Raw genomic sequence first — 19,252 nt, 5'->3', positions numbered from 1 at the left:
GGTGCAGAGTGTGTTATAATAAGTACTGTGTATAATAGAGGGACGGTGTACTACTACTGTTGAGCCCAAATACAACTAACCTTTGCTGACCGATTTCGACATTCGCCTGCGTCAAGGCGGTATGTGTAAGAAAGAGCCAGTGTGTAGAACTGAGTGAAGTGCCTGTGTATAAAAAGCCGTTGTCCTATGTGCCCTCGAGTAGGTAAGGTTTGGCGTAAGGCGACAGCTGGCAGGTGCGGGTAGCGTCTACGCTTCGCATGCGGACAACTGTGCATTCGGCACATGACCACACAGTTTACAACGAAGCTGAACATCAAATGAGGAGGACAAATGATCAGGAGGGCATTGCGTCGATAGTCAACTACTACAATGTCGGAAGGAAGATCACTCTCAACACAGACATGTATATATACCGTGCAAGAGCCGTGGCTTCAAAGCTTCATGATCGTATTCGGTAAATCGCTATGAGCGAAAACTAATATAAATTGAAGCCGCCTACCGCTCCTCTGTCATAGACGAAACAAAATTCAAAGGACGACAAAGTTCTGCATATTTTCCCCACCGTCCCGTCTCCCCTTGTCCATGCATTTGCTGTGCATCCAGCCGCAAGCGCTGAATCTTCAAACTTTCACTCAAAGACTCGTTTCCGCTTACCTTACATTAGTAGTGTATTAACATTACGACGTTACAACCACTTGGCCAAAGGCAAGTACAACGTCGGCATGAAGCTGACAATCCCACCCTACGAGATTTTGCCCAGGACAAAATCTCATATGAAAGCGGGTCGTCCATTCGTGTTGCGCTTTGCTGCTACCAAGAATAGCACCTGATGTGGCAGCACTTCCTTTTCCTCACTGAGGCAATTAATAATATGATAAACATGACGCTTTCGACGTTGCGGCCAACAGTATGGTAGAATGCAGCGACGGCAGAAGTGAAAGAAAGGTTGAAAATTATACGAACTCTCAGAAGAGTCGAGCGTCATCAAACTATGGCGTCGTCATGCTGACCCAAGACCACCATTCAACACGGGAAAAGTCTGCTTTGAGGGGCCTGCCGGCAGCAGAGGGTTACGTTGAGGCATCGAACGAGCCTATAAAAGGGAAATTATTGGTAGGAAATTGATGTAACTTGCTGGGCGGATTGGAACTAAAGTATTAGCTGCTCAAGCCGTTAGTCAATTTTCTCTCGATGCTTTTGTGAAGCGTTTAATTAGCGTAATTGAGATAGTCGTAGAGAGCATCATGAATAACTATTAAGAGAAATCATAAAAATATTTGGAGTGATAAATATAGCGTTTTAGAGACCAGTCAAGATTACACTATGTAGATTCACTGCGTCTATCTGCACGGAAATGTAGAGCCCATATATATATATATATAATTTATCCAGTCATGAAGGGGAATCCTTCTTTCGGGACAATTTGATGGTTTTAGGAACGAACCAATGATCATTCGCGAAAAATTGGAATCGCTCTTAAAGGGTCTTGTTGGCTCCCAGTAAGATCCACATATGACTAACGTAAAGAAAATCAACATATGTTAAAAAATAGTGGTTTGCATTTAAATGACTGTCGTTGTAAAGACTTCGTAATGTCATAGAAAACGGGCTGACATGCTACTCCCTTGTTACGAAATACAAGACGAAAATAGTGGATGTTTCTGTGTTATAGTCCGTTGAGGCCTTACTTAGTCTTGTAACACAGCATCTGACATGCTACACGAAATGAACGGGTTGTCGTTCGAGTGAAACTACGAGAATAACAATAGAGTACTGTGGTGGTTGTTTTTTTCTGTCGAAACTGTTATTTCAAACCGCCGCATAGAGCACTATCATCATTCAACGCAGCGTAAACCTCTATCTATTTTAAATGCACCAAAATGTTGCGGTAAATTTGCATGGTTTTGGTCTTGGGGCGCAATGCTTGCCCCAGATGCTCGATGCGTTTCTTTCGATACCGGTTTCAGTTCAGTTAAACAGTCATTATTTACGTATGATCAATGGTAACAAGCTGTTTTCTATTTCTTTTACATTCGGAAGCTTTCGGCCGAAGTACTAGCTAGGCTTCGTCGACTGGCCTTCGGATAGGCTTGCATAGATCGAAAACAGGCTTTCATGTCATTTGCGGCATCTAGATACAAGTATATACGGTTGGTAATAGCTTTATCTGTAAATTACTCGATCCTATTTCGAGCTTCGTGCGAATCATGGAGTTTCTTCCCTGTGCTAGTGTATACTATTATCTGAGTTAGTTTGTACGTGTCTCCAAAGCTTTACTGGCGGTATGTCATTGTGGTCGTAATAAGCTGGGCGAGCTGTTTAGCTATGCATAGTTTTTTTCTAGTCAGCGCCGGACATTAGTAGCAGTTTAAGAAGGCCATGGATTGTTAACTTGTCGAGACGAAACGATAGCCGCATACAAGCTCGAAACAAGTTGGGCTTCAAGGGGAAGCTCATGGGGTAGCTAAGTGCCGAAATCCTGTAAAGAACAGATTAACTAGCTACTGACTGTCGCCGTTATGCGAACTTGCCGGCAGTTACATCATGCGGACCGGAACGTTGCGTCGATCTGCCACTGCTCACCGTGATCAATATAGGTCGAAGGCGTGTTATTAATTATTGAGAGAGGAACGCAGCATGGAAGATCAAGTTCGTTTGATTTCATTATACGGGTTTCTGTATTTCAAACAAAACAAATTGGATAAATATACGCAACGATTGACGTTATGTACACGTACAGATGATATGAGGACATACAGCGTTCAACAGCTAAATAAAAGCTAACGTTTTTAAAATACAGATCCGGTTAATTGTTCCACTCTAGTTCTTTTAGACGTATTAATAAGGCAACGTGTATGTTCGGACAAAACTTTCGAATTCAATTGAAGTCTGCCATCTTTTCTATTACTAACACAATCTTGTGTTAATTTTTCCACACTCTATAAACAAGTAAACTACGTAACCTTCAGCGCTCTGGAACTACCCATAGTACTATGCAAAAATAACAAACCTAATTATTCTAGTAAAATTCTTAACTTTCTTATTTGCAAACAATCCTTAATATCTACGGCGGAACCCGACGGTTCGACCGCTTTCGAAGTCCTGCGATGGGTTCGCACGAATGAGTGAGAGAGGGTCGAATCAATTACTCGTTATTTTCCCATGATTATTGCATTAGCTGTACGATCGTCTACAGGTACGCATTGAGCTTTCTTTTTCACGCCCCGTATCGGAGACTTTTCATACGAAAGTAAAACGCTTCGGGTCATGCTTGCCGATGATTGCTCATTTGCGAACGGCCTTCGCGTCTGAAGACGCTTGCAATTTAGCCATATTATTAGATTAGCCTGTACCGAAAAGAAGGTATCGTCTTCCCTATTCCACATCGTTCGCCTTTCAAAAAAACGACAGTGGCGCCAACGAACCAGCAAGAGTTAACGCTAGTACGCCAAGCTGGTCAAACTGTCGTATTTGCCCCTGACTACATTATATTTACTGGTTCGTAGTAGACAGTATGTTGTGGGAATCTCACGAATCAGGTAAAAATACAAAATTAGTAGAAATATTGGAAAATATACATTTGTATAGTTTTTCATAGATCAAACTAAACCATCTATGCTCAAGCTTCTTTCGTTATAGTATCTTTCATTTTGAGAGAACTAGCATGTATTAAGGCGCCACGCGAACCAAACGTTCACCATAAATATTAACAGCAATATCAGTGACTGCCCGTCCGCTGTACGAAGTTACATGTCACTGCCGTGGCCATACTTGGACCCGTCTGACGTGTCCTGGATCCATATGGCCTATGCAGGATCACACAGTCAGCATTTCATCGCGCCAAGTCGCAGGACTCGCCGAGTGTGTCCATGGCATTACACATAGCAATTAGGTGCCAGCTCAGATGAGTAAGCAAACGTTTGTACGATGATAGGGAATAATTATTTTTCCAATTTGTGGGAAAGGAGGTTAATGCTTTATAAAAAAAAAACACGATCTGCTCCCATAAAAACGATAGATTGCCTTGTACACACTGTGATAGTAGCACAGTGTTCCCATCATTGTCCTGATAACCTGTTGGAAAAGTGCGTCCGACACTTATTCCCACTGACGGCTCCCTCAGAGAACCAAATCTTTTTCGCTTCCACCTCATTTTTCGTCTTAGTTATTGAGTTAAAGTCTATTTACATACTCTGCTCGTCATATTCACATTATTATCATAATTTCAAGTGCCAAATATCTAATGCAGACCAATCGAATGCTCGACTTTAGGCTTACGCTATTCTTTTCAATTGCTATGTCTTTTTATTTTTTTTTTACGTTTAGCGACAAAGTAAAATATCATTCGTTGGTCTACTACAGCCTTCACATGTTATGAAATTTCCAGGTTCGGGACAATATCTCCAGATAGATTCGTTTAGATCGGGCCAACAGATGACAATGCCGAGTTGTTGTTAATGCTATTAGCAAGACAGCGGCTCCCTACAGAGGATCATTGTTTATATACAGTGACGAGTCCTTCTGTGATCGTTGGCTAATGACAATTGTTACGCATGAGTACGCGTCACTTTCGTATTCGTGACCGATTTAGTAAACCAAACAGGTTATTTCCACAGGAATTCAGATCTACGATATCATTGCAATTTTGAATCGCCGTATATGATATTTCCTCACTGTGGCTCATGACTGATTTTTAAATCATCAAGCTGTTGCCGACATCTAAGGTGATCAAAATCTCCAAAGAGCCCCACCACAGATGTTGAAGATCCTCTATAAAGAGAGACGTTTGATGAATACAAGAGAAACTTCACGCAGACACTGTGGGTAGAATCTTAAAATACTGTCGTTGATGAAGTAGAGTCTCAAAAAGTTCTACCGGCAGTTTATCAGACACTTTTTGTACTTCGTAAAAACTTGTTTCTCGTGAACAAACCGTTATCTCGATAACGTTCAAGCCGAGATAACTTGGTGTCTCCTTTAAACTACAACAGCTCGCCGGCCAAAAGGGCAAAACTAAAATCGTTAACCGATAACTTCCGTTAGCTGCGTCAATAGACGGTTAAAGAAAGTGTAGCAGGTGCGCTTGCACCCAATTTTTTAAAATTGTTCTTGATCCTTATGAAAACCTCAGTTAGAGAACCCAGTTTGTATGCTATTAGTCATCCACTTCCCCCATACGGCTCCTCGACCCGATAGCATTCTAGTGAAAGAGGAGAAGGGGGAAGGTCGTCTGGGTCTATAGCCATGGTAACTACAACTAACAAGCAGGCTGCCACGCTGGTTCAAATATCAAGATCGGCAACAAGATTACCGGATATTAATAATCAGAAAAACATTAAATAGAAAAGATGGAAAACTAAGGGAGATAACGTGTTAGGTCGTTAAGGTCACTTATAGCCACTTGTGGGCTTGCCATACGGTTTCGTAGGCCTATTTTGAATAAACCCCAGATAGGTATGGAAGAAACCTATTTCTGAGAGGCACTTCTAATGAAGACAAGTCCTTCATACTATACCTAATTCAAAGACCGGTTCAAACGGAAAATTTCCTACAGATGCTAAGAAAATCCAATGGAAGAAGTGCGAGAAGTGAAAGCCTTAAAAAAATTAGTGAAAATTGTAATTCCTGTATTATTTTTTCCGAATGACAGGCTGTCTTCTTTTCTAATGAATTCGCTCGCCATACAACAGTCTCGCTTATTAGTCGTAGAACAGATGACAAGTTCTTTCGAATACAAATGAGCAAGTATATAGAAAACCAAATAGAGAGAACTAAAAGTAAGTTAGCTAAAGGTTGTTGCTGACAGGCTTCGAAAGCGATTTTTAGAGTCAACATATCTCTGATGGCGTTACGAAAACACTTCTTTATCTCCAGCTGACGCTAAAGGTATCCAAAACTAGGCTCATTGTTTTTCAGTTAGCTGAGTCTAATGCTCAGGACGATAATGGCAAAGTTGTTTTGGATATTTTCTCCCTGGTCAGAACCGAGCTAAGGCAGAAGAAGTAGTTGCGCACTTGTCTTACCTCTATAAGTTGGGGTCTTGTTACCTGCCTTTATTTGTGCTTTACCTATATTTGTAGTACAGAAATTATCCAAAAGGTCCGGTCCTTATATTAAAAAGGTGCAATAGTCGGCCATCGTTATTCGAGACCAGTTTCGAGGACTCGCTTCCAGCATAAAATTGCCAGAGATCAAGTACAATTTGGCCCAGCAGTTTATTGGTACTTCAGCTGCACATGTACTAGATATCTTGAACATAAAAAAAAAAAAAACACGAAAGAACGATGAACTGCCTCTTCCTTGGAAGGAAGCAGCTACAGACAGCATGGAACACTCTTCCATCATCAGAATTTACGCAGATAAACTGAACACCCAATTAAGACTAAATATTGACTTACAAATATCATTCTCACCTATCTAAACTAAATATCAAAATACCTGAAAAAATATCGAGGAAATATTTGTAACAAGCTTTTTTTACCAAGAAATTCAGCTCTATTCACTCTACAATGGATATATCAACCACATCATACACATAAAAGTAACACACTAAACGACACCATCATTTGAACACATACCGCTAATATATTCCGACAGCCCTCGCCTCATATAAACGCGTCATCATTTCATTCTGATCCGTTATTGGGAAACGCAACCTCGTCGTTTGATTCTACGGACCACTGACACTCGCCATTCATGGCATCTACTTATATCAGCGGCAATGGTATCCGCCTCAGTCATGCGTTACAAGCACGATTTCCACCTCACCTCGCTCAACCCACAAATGAGGCCGTCGCCACGCGAACGCTAGGCAGCGTTAAATGCCTGAAGCCTCAGTCGGTGAGAGATCAGGTCGGCTTCTAACAGTCGCTAGCTATGTAACGAGGGCAAGCAGCCGCGACATCAATCACCGCGACTTGTCGCCATTGCAGGACCCGGACATGGTTGACAGTTATTAATAATAACCACAATGGGCTGCTTCCTTCCCTCTTGGTCGGCTCCGGTCGGGATAAGCGTCGTATTGTCTGGCGACGTTCCGCAGACTTCCTCACCCCAGTCATCGCTACTGTTCGCCGGCACACGCGCGCGAGCGATACCTTATCAGTAACAAACTGTCGCTAGTTTACTCACCTTCGATCTCTCTTTCCCTCTCAATCTCCTATACTTGGTACTCCGTACAATGCCTTTTAGTCCAGGACCCACTCCAACTCAGCAGAACGCATTGCCCCTTCCCTTTATCTTTGTCTCTTATCAGGTGACAGACTACTGATAAGCCGGTTTCATCGTTGTCTTCTTCAGCTCCAGGGGCTTCTTCTACTCTCTCTCTCTCTCTCTCTCATTTCTATCTCTTTCTCTCTCTCCTCACCCGCAGCCTCTCTTTATTTTCGGTTTCCCGCTCCTCGCTCATTGTGGTTTATACAGGCGTATAAGCGAATGTATGTGCCAGCGGTGTCGCTATATATGGCGCGTCCAAGCTGTTTCTTCAGCTTCTAGTCCCCCTCACGCTCTTTTACGGTTGGTCATTCAAGCCTGATTCACTATCTTCATATACGCCAGCTATCTCATTCTTTGCTTTCTTTTCGCCATTTGATCAGGCTACTTCTTCCTCTTTTTTTTTTCTTTTTTTTTTTGTTAGCTAACCTATTTGTTTGCCGTCTTTTACCAATGGCCGTTCGTATTCAACCGCACAGTGAACTTCGCATGGGATTTACATACTCTAGATCTTTCTTTCTTTTCTGTGCCGTCTTTTTTCAATCTCCCCTCATTGTGCGCTGCTTCAGTCGTAACGCTGCTTGCTTCAGAATTTTCCTCCAAGATTTTCTCCTTCCCTGTGCGATTTTACTCATTTATTCTGTACAACGTATTTACCCCTCGTTCAGATTTTATTCCTCCAGCTACAACCACCCCCAAGACCAACACTGGCAGCGCGTTATGTGCGAATGTGTGACGATTATGTGAGGACCGTGAACCACCGGCCGTGCATTTCAATCCTTTCGGACCGCCACCCCTTAGCGCTATTTGCCTCTATACTGAATGCAGAATCTGCTTAAATGTAAAGGTGTGTGTGCTATCTTTATCTTCTGCCCTCATTTCCCCAATGCCGTTCCAATCAATATTATCGTTTCCTTTCTTTCATATAGTCGTCACATTGGACCGTTGTAATAGTCGCTATCGTATTGTCGGGGTTTGGTATGCGCTGACTGCTTATGGGCAAGCGGCCGTCTTTGTCCTTGTGGCTTTCTCTGCTTGCATCCTGTTCACCTTAATAGGCGAGCCGTCACAGCGACTGCTCTCTGCATCGCGTAGTCTTGTTAGCGTTAGTATCTGGCCCTCCTGCGGTTGCCCGCTGCTGACGCTTTGTTCCGTTAACCTTTTTTTTTGGTACGCATCTCCATCCACACCATCGCTGCTTTCCTCATCTTGCATGCATCTTGGCTGCTGGTTCTCCTCTTAGATATCCCTTAGTTTAAATCTGCCCTTGTTCCCTAGGTATGTTACGCTGGATGCAAATCGGCGGAAGCACTGGAATCTGTTCGCAGTTTGTGAACCGGAACCATCAATCGACTGAGTCCTAGGACTGCTACTAATGAATGTGTCGGTATGGACACGAGAACCATGACGCCACACAATAAGACGCGGACTGCCAAAATGAAGTGACCACAGAGCGAACGTTGAGATATACATTGAACTGTGTATCTAAATTCTAAAGTCTACACCGTAACAATTAAACGCATATCGACTACGTTACATTTAGAGCTCGAAGTCGATGTAGGAGGCAGAAAAATTGAGGAAAAGCTGCTTAAGCAACCGAAACGTGTCGGTCCTGTATATTCGGGACACGAAAAGTTGAGATTTTACTCGGAGAAATTCTTTGAAGGTATGTATTGATCAAGTTCTCGTAGATTATCACTTCATCAACTGCAAGATCAAGCCGAAATTGGGTCTAAGGCAAGCAGAACCGTATAACTGGGACAAATAGGACTCGCGTTGCGGGAAATCGAAAACATGGTTGTGTAGTTGATCGCATATCGGCAATGTTTTTTGCTAGATCATCGCGTACTTCGCTCAAAAGATACACTAATGGCTAGCTCATTAGAGCTAATTAGCTAGAAGAGAAGAAGGAACAGATTTTTAATTTCGCAAAAAAACACGTTACCACGTGATACAAATATTGCTCGAACAGCGCCTATTTATACTTATCTTTATTAGGCTATATATTTTTTTGTTTACCATTTTATTGCAGATCCACTTTTTCCTATACAAACCCGTACAGACCACAAATTCTATGAACGGGAAATGAAAAAATTATTCTATGGGTGCTTTGTGGTCTTGGTCGCCGCCAGACATGAAGAATCGAAAGGGGCATAATTCATACATAATTGACTGGTAAGATCTTAAACCCACTCATAAAAAAAGTTCAATATCTATGGTGCTTCTTTGAACATATACATTCCTTGTCACAATGGTGATTTTTATATGGTGGAAGCAATGCTATTTTGAAACCAATTTATGCCACAATAAGCAGGTCTTTTTTTGCAGAAATGACCATTAAAAACAGTTTTTCTCCGAATGTCTAATACCCAAAACATAATATAAAAATAACTCCTAACGCTTATACCCAAAAGTACCAAAACGTAATCGAAATATTGCCTTACGATCGGTCTTTGGCAAACGAGCGAAGAGCTCGCCTCCACTTTTGGCCCATATACTCTCTTCCTGTCTATTATTTACTAACTGCAAAAGAAAATACGCAAAATGTTCTTAAGGACCAAAAAAACGGTCAGCTTTTTACTTAGCCGTCGGTAAAAAGCCGCTACACAGTAGATTTCCCCTATACATACTATGAAGAACACGCACGCGTTTAACGTCCGAGAAATTCTGGTTTCACTCATCTTGCATTTCACATAGTTCCTATTGGCTGGCTACTTTCTGTTATAAACATTCTCAAGTTAAACGTCATTAATGATGTATGTTAATGGCGTAACGTCATCAACAAGGAGTGTGTCTATGCCGCCTGAAACCTGCAACGACTTTTCAGTATATCTAGCAATTTTGGCCATGTTTTTGACTCACCCGTCGTTGGTTACGTTCGTGATGGCTGCTATGTCCCTAGTCGAGTTGTCACGGGCAGCCAAAGCGCGGGGTGCAATGCAGCCTTCGGAAGTGCTTTGCGAAATTGAATTGGTTGTACCAGCGGCTGAAGAGCTGGCTGAAGCTCTTATATCGGCTTCGGTGTTGGGCGATGACGACTTCCGTGAGCTGTTCGGTACCGCACAGAAGGCTGGCAAAGGCGGCAACATTAAGGTCAATACTTGTTTACAAGGTGAGCCCGGATCGTCGCCTCTCTGGACGAGCCCCGGATACCGTCACTCTACAATAACGGGCACGAAAAACACGATGAGGCTAGTTACGAGCTCGTAATAAAAAACTAGTCACGGAATCACGTACAATTAATCAAACACCTTGAAATATGCGGCAGGGTATATCTCGGTTTATCCTGGCTCTTGTCTCTTCAGGGCACTGCTAGAAGTTCTTCGGACTGGAAGAGGAAGTCCAATCAATAGGTGATTTTTCCTTATATATTTAAAAGTCGCACTTCGGATGGCAGCGAGGATCAGACCGTTTCCGTTACTGGACCGTTTATAAGCAAACGTTTTTAGTCAATTCTAGCAAATTTGGCCTACACCGCAGAATGTCGACTTGCTACCGATAAACATTTCAGAACAAGTACAATTCTCAAATAGCAAACATGTGCGAAGTCGTATTTTTAATTGTGAGTATCGGACATCTAAACCGGCTATGCATTTAATTACAAAGTTGAGCTGCGGCGCACTTGTTGGAACCCGAGCGTACCTCACGATCCGGAACAATATCCTAGTTTACCTTATTTTCGCGCCTATCATTCAAAATTTGTCTAAAGATACAAGCCGATTTAGGTTAGTTCGTAGAGCTACCAAATATCGACGCTCTAATTCGAAGACCTGAATCTATCAATGCAAAAACCAAACAAGAGCACCTGCCGCTTACAAATCATCGACTACGTCAGCTGATGGCTTGATTTTCGTCGACTAATGCTTGGGATACCAGTTAGTGATACATGTTTTTATGTTTTATTTAAACGAATCGCTACGCACGGGGAAATATTAAATGCGCTTCCAGCCTCTGGCCAATGTTCTGAGACGCAATGAAGACAAACACTCCTCAACGAGGACGTCTTGCTCGCGCGACCGGCGGCAGGCTACACTCAGACTCGATAACACCTTGTTCCTTATCCTATTCGAGAATCGTCCTCAGACACTATAAGCCAACGAAAAGGGGCCAAGTAAGCTTCGATAAATAAGGGCTAGTTTGATTGCATATCACTTTAAGCGGTGGGAATTCGTCGACGCGCGGTGCAAAAAATCGAAGTCTGCTGTTTGTCGGCCGGAAACTCTTTCGAAGTCTCGTCTTGCTTCAAAAGCTTTTTTCGTTACTGTCGCCTCGTGTTTGTCCAAGTGAGATACTAACAACCGCTGCTCTACAGTGCAAACTACACACGGTTTATAGCAGCACGGGTCGCCCTCTGCACCGTCAGCGCGGGGAGTACAAACGTCACAGAGTGCATCAGCAGGCTCCCAAGCTCGGAAGATGCAGAAACTGGAGACCCTGTGGATCGCCTGACCGGTTACAAAGCAGGAGCCGGCAGTGCGTTAAGTTTCTACGATGCCGTCGTTGTCGATAGATCCGTTAGAGGGCGTCAGCGTACGCCGATTCGAGTCTCGGCACGACTGAGTGTTCGAAATACTGTCAACCAGCACTGCGATGTAAAGTGTATGGAGGCCAGTATCCTGTGCGCCGGATCTAGGATGAATTCTCGGCTGGGTCGAGCGCCCCCAGACGGATTTGCACTCGTAGGCATCCGTTACAAGCGGGAGGTCGCCTCCAAGCCGCTCCGCCCCTACAAGCAAAAGGCGGGGCTAAACAATCTACATATCGATCAGGGGCTACTTGCCGTTCAACAGTGGCGTAGCGAAGTCAGTGTTCACAGTCATGCAATAAGCATGGTCGAAAATCCGAGTTAGCCTCAGGAACGAGTGAATGGATATGATAGTTGCTATGAGCTTGAAATACAGGGGCAAAAGCTAAAGCAAACGGCGGGTTGCTTCTTTCCAAAGATCAAAGACAACCTCCGTTTCCCCCTGCTTGTCCCGCAAGTTGCCAGCAGCAGCAGTGCTAGAAAGGCTCAGTGGGAACAACACAACAGAGAAATCTGCGGCAGCATAGAGATGGTCCCGCAAGAGGACGACGACGACAAGACAAAATAGCGCAGCCGCAAGAAATTTTTAACTTGTTTGAACAATGAAATGTTTTCGGACTCCAGCCGGTTGACTTCAGCCAGCCCACAGTTGAGTATTAAACAGGTTATTATCAGACGGGACTAGTTAGGAGTACTCCATAGATGATGGAGAGTAGTTCTGAAGCACTTTTGCAATGCGTATAGCATAGCATTGCCAAAGATAGCAAGCTTCAATCGAATACTGAAATAGTGTAGTTATGAAAAAAAACTCGGTTGATAGGCAAACGGAACTAGATATGCGTTGAAACAAATGGTTTATAATAAAAACACTCGTATAGCACAATTTGGCTAAACTAGACAATAGCTGGTAATTAAAGGCCGGCTTCGAATAATAGAAATGGCCAGCTCTTTGATCGCACAAAAGCTTTCAACGTAAGACCTATCAATTGTGTTCTTGAGATCATAGTATCTCAGTTTAAAAAATAGAATAGTGGATATTACCGATGTGATTACTAGTTTTCCCGTTTGATATTTGCCAAAATAATCATTACATAAAAAAAACATACAAAGTTATAGTAAATGACCTGCCCCGGATTCACAGGCAAATGAAACTGTTTCTTTTTGATCTATCTTACCTCTATGGGGATGATTTTGTGAAAGCCATTACTTTTCGAAACCGAAACATGTTAACAACACCGTTCACTATGGCCGAGCAATTGAACGTACCGAAACAATACATTTCTATACGAAGCTAGTTTTCCGAAGTGTGCGTTTGTTTCTCTGCTGCCCTCGCAAGGATCATTCTCTTCGATTGCTCGTTCCTCCAACTAGGTACATAGGTCACCATCGATCGCTTGATCACCATCGAGCTAACCACCATACACGTGTCGCACATGACACACACGGCTTCAATATAACGATAAACGCTTACAATTTCCTGTTTAACGCTCCCCTTGTCAACGAACCCAACACGATGATGCTTTCCCGATACTATACCGATATTATCTTCAATAAAGGTCTCAATTTGAAATAGGTTTATTATGTGCTGCATTCGATCCAAAAGGGTGAAAAGATAACAACTGGAGTTGAAAGGTGTCTGCTAAGGGGAGGCAGGCAAAGGGCAAGTGACTGTACGAAGGTTTCAGTCCCGACGGGCTTCACTTTTTTTCACTAAATTACACAGTCTGCTACTAGAAAATGATTCTCTATTAGAAGTCAAAGACGCAGTGAAACGGAAGATTTGTTGAAAGGACGGTCATACACTCTTGAAGAAATGTAATCACTGCTCGGTTTCGTACAGTTCTTCATAGTTCTCTTCTTATAGGTTCTTTATGGTCGTCATCGATTACCCCCCTAACTTTATAAAATGTTTCTGCTCTATTTAATAACTTGCTTCGTTGAGAGCGAAGTATTAGATTCTACTGATGACACTACTGTAACTTCTAACGATGCCCCACTAGAGAAGGCTGACGTAATACGACGGCGATAATTTCCGTTCAGTGGCAATCTTGACGAAACTGCACAGCTCTCAAACTTTCAGGCGCCATTAATTTCGGTATGACTCGCCATTTTTAATTTGTGAGAGATAATTTGTAATCAGAGAAGCCGTATTTGACAATGTTGAAAAACTACATTTTATCCTAATTGATATTTAACCTATAAAAATATCCAATCTTAAAATCAGAAGACTATTTCCGTAGTTGTAGTAGGACAGGTGCCAAAGGCGAAAAAAGCAAATCAACCATCGGCAAGCAAAAGTATTGTCCACTCACATTAAACTGTTATCCTTTAGTTGATGAGAGTGTGAATATGAAACAAAAACATAATACTAATATGACACTTTTAGGACATACTAATTTTTCATACGAAGAGCCTTTCGTCCAAACGAAGGTTAGAAAGGCGATGTTCCAATGTGCCTCACAACGATCGCTACGTCAATCATTAATATTACTAATAGTGTTCAATTGTAGCCAAGGCCAAGCAGCGCAGATGGCCTGCCGCAGGCAATTTGGCTTTTTTTCTTTCGAATTCTCGATACCCAGTTTATAAGGAATATGGCCTATTCGTATATAACCAACACAGCACCTCGAAGCTCGCGGTGACTAATTTGATGTCGTCAGACAGAAGGAGGCTACGGAGATCGCTGTTGAATGATAAAAAAGTCACGTTCGCTATTATAGACCGATTCGGATAAAGGCAATCACGAGCTGACACCGCACAAGGGTCTACATCAGTAGAACACAGCCATCAAAATGTAAGCAATATTGACAGAAAAACGATCAACAAAGTAATAACAACAGCCACACTGACAAACAGACGTCTGAAAAAATGGTCCTGCAAAACACTGAAAATATACACGCGAATTAGGCTCTGCTAAGGTCTGTGACTCTAAGGCCAAAGGTTTTGAACTATGACGATTTTCTTCGACGATCTCTCCTGTTAATTCATATCGATATATGTTGATTGTTCATCACGCTTATAAACAACTTGTAGCTTCTTGCAGGAGATTCAAGCCATTGGCTGCAGCTTTACAAAAATCACATCAATTTCTTAAGTATTCTAGCTCCGTTATGATACACATGCACATTTACATGCACATACCCATTGCATGACGTAGAATACGGCTACAAAGCCTGTGGCGTCCTGTAGACGATATCGGCTTAGCTTGTCTACATGCTCTATTCTTTTGTGTTTTCTAAGTCTCCTAAGCCTAACGATAGTTCCGCAGAGAAAGCCTTAAAGACTGGATAAGTACGGAATGTCTAAAAAAAAAACAAGTTACAAGTGTCGAAACCTACTGTAGTTCATCTATCGTGTCTATATAGACATATTGCTAATTGTACTTCGGTGACCTGCTGCATCTCCTGTTTGGTTTCTAGGTTAGCTAGCATTTTACAAAGATATGTAATGTGCCCGGTAAAATTATTTTCGGAGAAACTTTAACTATGTATTTCCGTACGCCTTCTTTAGATTAAGGTTAAAAGTGAAATTCGTCTGTGTCCTGTTCATCGAACTTAGCACGCCAAATACATCGTCCCAAAGGAAACTGAGATGTGAAAAAAACGCAGACGCATGAAAATATGGCCTAAAAAACACCATAAAAAATGTATACTATACGTCCATTTCCTCGCGCTGTCTATGTGTTTTATTCCGGGTTTGTATATATACAGGAAATCTATTGACTGGCCACTGACTCCCTCTAATCACTTAGTTTGAAGCGTTGTCAGGATTTGGCCTTTTTTTTTTTTTGAGGAAAGAATAACTCAAGATTTTTACTTGAAAACGAAACAAATTCTGAGGGAGCGATATCAGCGATAAAATCAATGATTCCAACGAACAGCTTCCTGACAGCCGCTCCATAGTTTTCAAACGCAGAGATATAATATCACTATTCAGTGGAAATACGTTAAATATGGACGCGGGCCATTGCCTTGCCATTCAAACTAAGCACAACAAGGACGTATTAATAAAAAAATCCTCAAATAGCAACCTGATTGGCGATTAGACTAGGTGTCAAAGCCTAAATTAATTACCTTATAATATGGACACGCATTATGTGTTACCAATCCGTAAAAACGACAGATATTACAACCCAACACACCTCAATTCATAGATAATTTAGCTTTTTTCTTTGTCTCCCTTGACAGTGGTCAGTGGAAGCTTTCGACATCACCAGCGTTTCAACATGTATGATTATAACACCATCCACGCGTGATTACACAATTAAAATCATATCTGAGCGGTCATATAGAGGCGGGAACATCTTGTGGTCCAGTAAACAAGGCCCCTCAAAAACAGGACACTTCGACTGATAGCTGATGGAGGTGCCAGCTGCCGATCTGGACAGCGATTACTCCATTGCCAGGACGGATAATCGTCGTTTGATTTAGTACGCACCAATCGAATCCGAAGCGTTCTTTAGTCTGCTGTTTTCTGACACTACAATTTCAGGCAACATTTCAAACTAGTATAACCACACTTTTGTCAATAGGGATTTCGATTTGCAGCCACCTTCTTGTCCTATCTGCATTAGCCTTAGCTGAAAAACGCTGGCGATAGCAGTCGATTCCTCCATCCAGCCCCTTCTCTACATGAGCTCTCGTACCACAAATCAAAGAACAGTTGGTCGTGTGCACAGTTGTTTCATACGTTTAGGAGCTATAGGGCGCCTCGTTCGTGTCCTCTAGAAAAGTTTTGACAACCACTACCAAAGAACGAACTATCCTGGGACACCTACGAATGATATCGTGACAAAAGACGTAAAGACAACGTCTCTAGGTTAGCATATCGCAACGACGTATAGTAGAAGGATACTGTGACGAAATTTTTTTTGAGGCTGCGTAAGTTTTAATACAACGGTTAAAAGGTAACACATTTAAGAGATCATCTCTAGAACGTTCCAAGCCGAGTCGGCAGACCAAGTTCCCGTTTACGCAATTCACCAAATTATATTGCTTCGGCTGAAGCAGCTCTTACTGTTTTCCTTTATGCACTTGTGAGCCTGTGAAGTTTCCAAAAAATATTCGCTAAATCCATTCTCAGAACCGATATTCTATAAACGTATTCTACTGCTTAGCACCCTCGCGTTCTGTTTTCTTGATGATTTAAGCGCCGGCCAAGGTCTAATTTTGCGTATGTAATCAAACAGGCAACGAATTGGCGGCGTATATATCTTGTCTCTCTCTAACTCTAACTTCTTTCTTTGAATAATTTTGTTATGGCTAAAGCTTACACGATACCGTATGACCTTCACAAAGGCCTAAGACTGCTCCCAATATAAAAACAAGTTTATTTGTTAACACGACCCGTATAATATTTATATGCAGATGCTGTTAATATAGGAATTACTTTTGGAGCTATACAGGCAGTTTCATCATGTATTTCTATAGAGCAGTCCTTGTTTGACCATTTCTTTTCACGAGGGCTCCGACTATCGTTTTTTTTTTACTTATGCGTATAGAACACTGTGCTGAAATTGTTTGGATATATTCAGAAATTGGGGTCGGTTGCTCACAAAAAAAAACCGGGCCTGCTCCTAATATATTAGACGAGAGCGTTATAACGACCTTTATTAATAATCTTGCAGGGAAAGCTAGATCTTTCCGAATTGACACATTATTAGGATTATTATTGTTCCTTGTGAGAAGCACCGAAACGTTTATACCCATGATAGTTCCCTTTAAGGCTGTGGTATCCCTAACTTCTATTTTCACAATGCTTGACCCGAACAAGGAAATGCCAAAAAACAGATTTTGTGTCCGAGCGCAACACGAAGTGCGCTGCCCTCGTTTGTCACTGAGTTCCATGTTTTGAGTTCCGCTAGCAATATCTGAGTTTTTTAGAGTCAAACCTAACAGACAAAAATAGCACACTTCAGTGAGTAAATTAACAGTTTGAAGTCTATCTTGTTGAATACTTGATCGGGTTTTATCTATCTAGAATATTTTATTGACGACATCGAAGGGTTCAACGGGAAGCTGCAAGTACTGCGCTCACTACATTTTAGCGGTTTCGGGCTCTGACACAGTTGGGACGATAACCCTAGTACGGTAATGTAGAATGCCTACAGAGTAGCGGTACGGTGCAACGTAACTTCACGTACGAAGCCAAACGTGGTTCAATCGTCACGTCTGTGCGATCACACCAAATCCTCGACGTCCCATTGGTGCTGCAATTGTCTGCAAGAAAATAATCTCTAGCTACATGTACATGCACTCGTATGTACACCCGAAAGAAGACCGAGATCAAGGTAGCACTTAGAGAATGCTCTCGATACAGGCTCAAGTACAAGTAGTGATGTCCGACATTCTATGCAGAAGTTTAACCGATAGCTTGTAAATGAGAGACTTAACTACACGTGGAACTATTTTCCAAAGTTCGTGATGTTTCTTTAGTTTGTTTCACGTCTCACCACGTTATAGAATCGTCGGAGATAATCAAATCAATATGCCTATCCCAATACTCATAAATATATAGTTCAGAAAAAAGACGTTTCTATACTAACGCATGCAGTAGGGGCAAAAAACTTATTTCCGTCCGTTATAAAACGTCGTGCGGGAAAACAAACGGTTTGCTCCTGTCTCAACCTTTATCCCAAGATTTCACGCGCAGTACTAAAACGTAAACAAAGTTTCCACCTTGGAAAAGGCGCACGTTAGACTCAATTGATAATATGTGTGCTTAACCATTTATTTGCTATTAGTAATTTCCGTTGATCAAAAGAGGTCGTCTAATCTGAACGAGCTGCCAAACCTAGTGTGAACAGTTACCGTTTTGGTCTATGTAAATTGGGACCAGGAGGCTGGAACTTTTGAGTACTCCCAGTAGCTGTCTATCCAGATTAGGAGCGTCCGCCGTATCGAGAGTATCCAACCTCGAAGTCCCCTCGAAAAGGACGACAATTTTCGCTCAAACTTGATAGCATTTAGCAGCCATGACAATTCAATATGATTCTTCTTTCTTATTTTCAATGACTGACATGAAGATAACGTAGTGATACAGATACAGTTCAGTGATATCAACTGTGAGCGGAACTGATCCCTATATTAATATCGTCCGATAAGTGATAAGATACTCGTCACTTTACGTGATAACGTGATTAATACTTGGTCTAGTACTAGTTTGGTCTAGTAATAGTACAGATCTAGTTTAAGTTACGGGAGGCAGAATATTAACAGTTCTCTGTTGGTTACCTTCAGAAATGCCACTAAAAGTCTCTTTCGAGCTGATCCGCTCAAAATAAGTTTGAACAATTATTTTTTAGAGCGCTAGATTCACTAAACGTAAAAATAACATCGATATGTTCAAAACAGACAGATATGTAAAAAAAAAGCGTATGATTAGGTGTTACCGATACAGAATAAATTGAAGAATAGGACAAGCAGAAGTAGACAGATCTGTACGAGTTGTTGTTGTTTTGTAAACAAAGACTTGTTATGATTTTTGTGCGCTATATGTTTGTCGCTTGCTTGCCAC

At 41.9% G+C, this 19,252-nt stretch overlaps 2 protein-coding genes across 10 annotated transcripts in view; one reads left to right on the top strand and one right to left on the bottom strand.

The window, feature by feature from the left end:
• Nucleotides 1–11,634, bottom strand: part of LOC111253425 (RNA-binding protein Musashi homolog Rbp6-like) — a 317,203-nt gene extending 305,569 nt beyond the window's left edge. Inside the window, exon 1 of one of the 2 annotated variants that reach the window (XM_086992763.1) lies at nucleotides 10,075–11,634. In XM_086992763.1, coding sequence (XP_086848889.1) covers nucleotides 10,075–10,301 — 227 coding nt within the window. In that variant the 5' untranslated portion in view covers nucleotides 10,302–11,634. The remainder of the gene's footprint in view (nucleotides 1–10,074) is intronic. The other variant, XM_022812771.2, reaches the window with a different exon arrangement.
• Nucleotides 1–19,252, top strand: part of LOC111253430 (uncharacterized) — a 440,857-nt gene that overhangs the window by 330,926 nt on the left and 90,679 nt on the right. The gene's annotated exons all lie outside the window — the stretch shown is intronic.

The sequence above is a fragment of the Varroa destructor genome, unplaced genomic scaffold, assembly GCF_002443255.2.
Source record: "Varroa destructor unplaced genomic scaffold, Vdes_3.0 BEIS01000006.1, whole genome shotgun sequence".
NCBI classification, from domain to species: domain Eukaryota; kingdom Metazoa; phylum Arthropoda; class Arachnida; order Mesostigmata; family Varroidae; genus Varroa; species Varroa destructor.
Note: the sequence above shows the minus strand (reverse complement) of the source record. Positions and strands in the feature narration are given on the sequence as shown.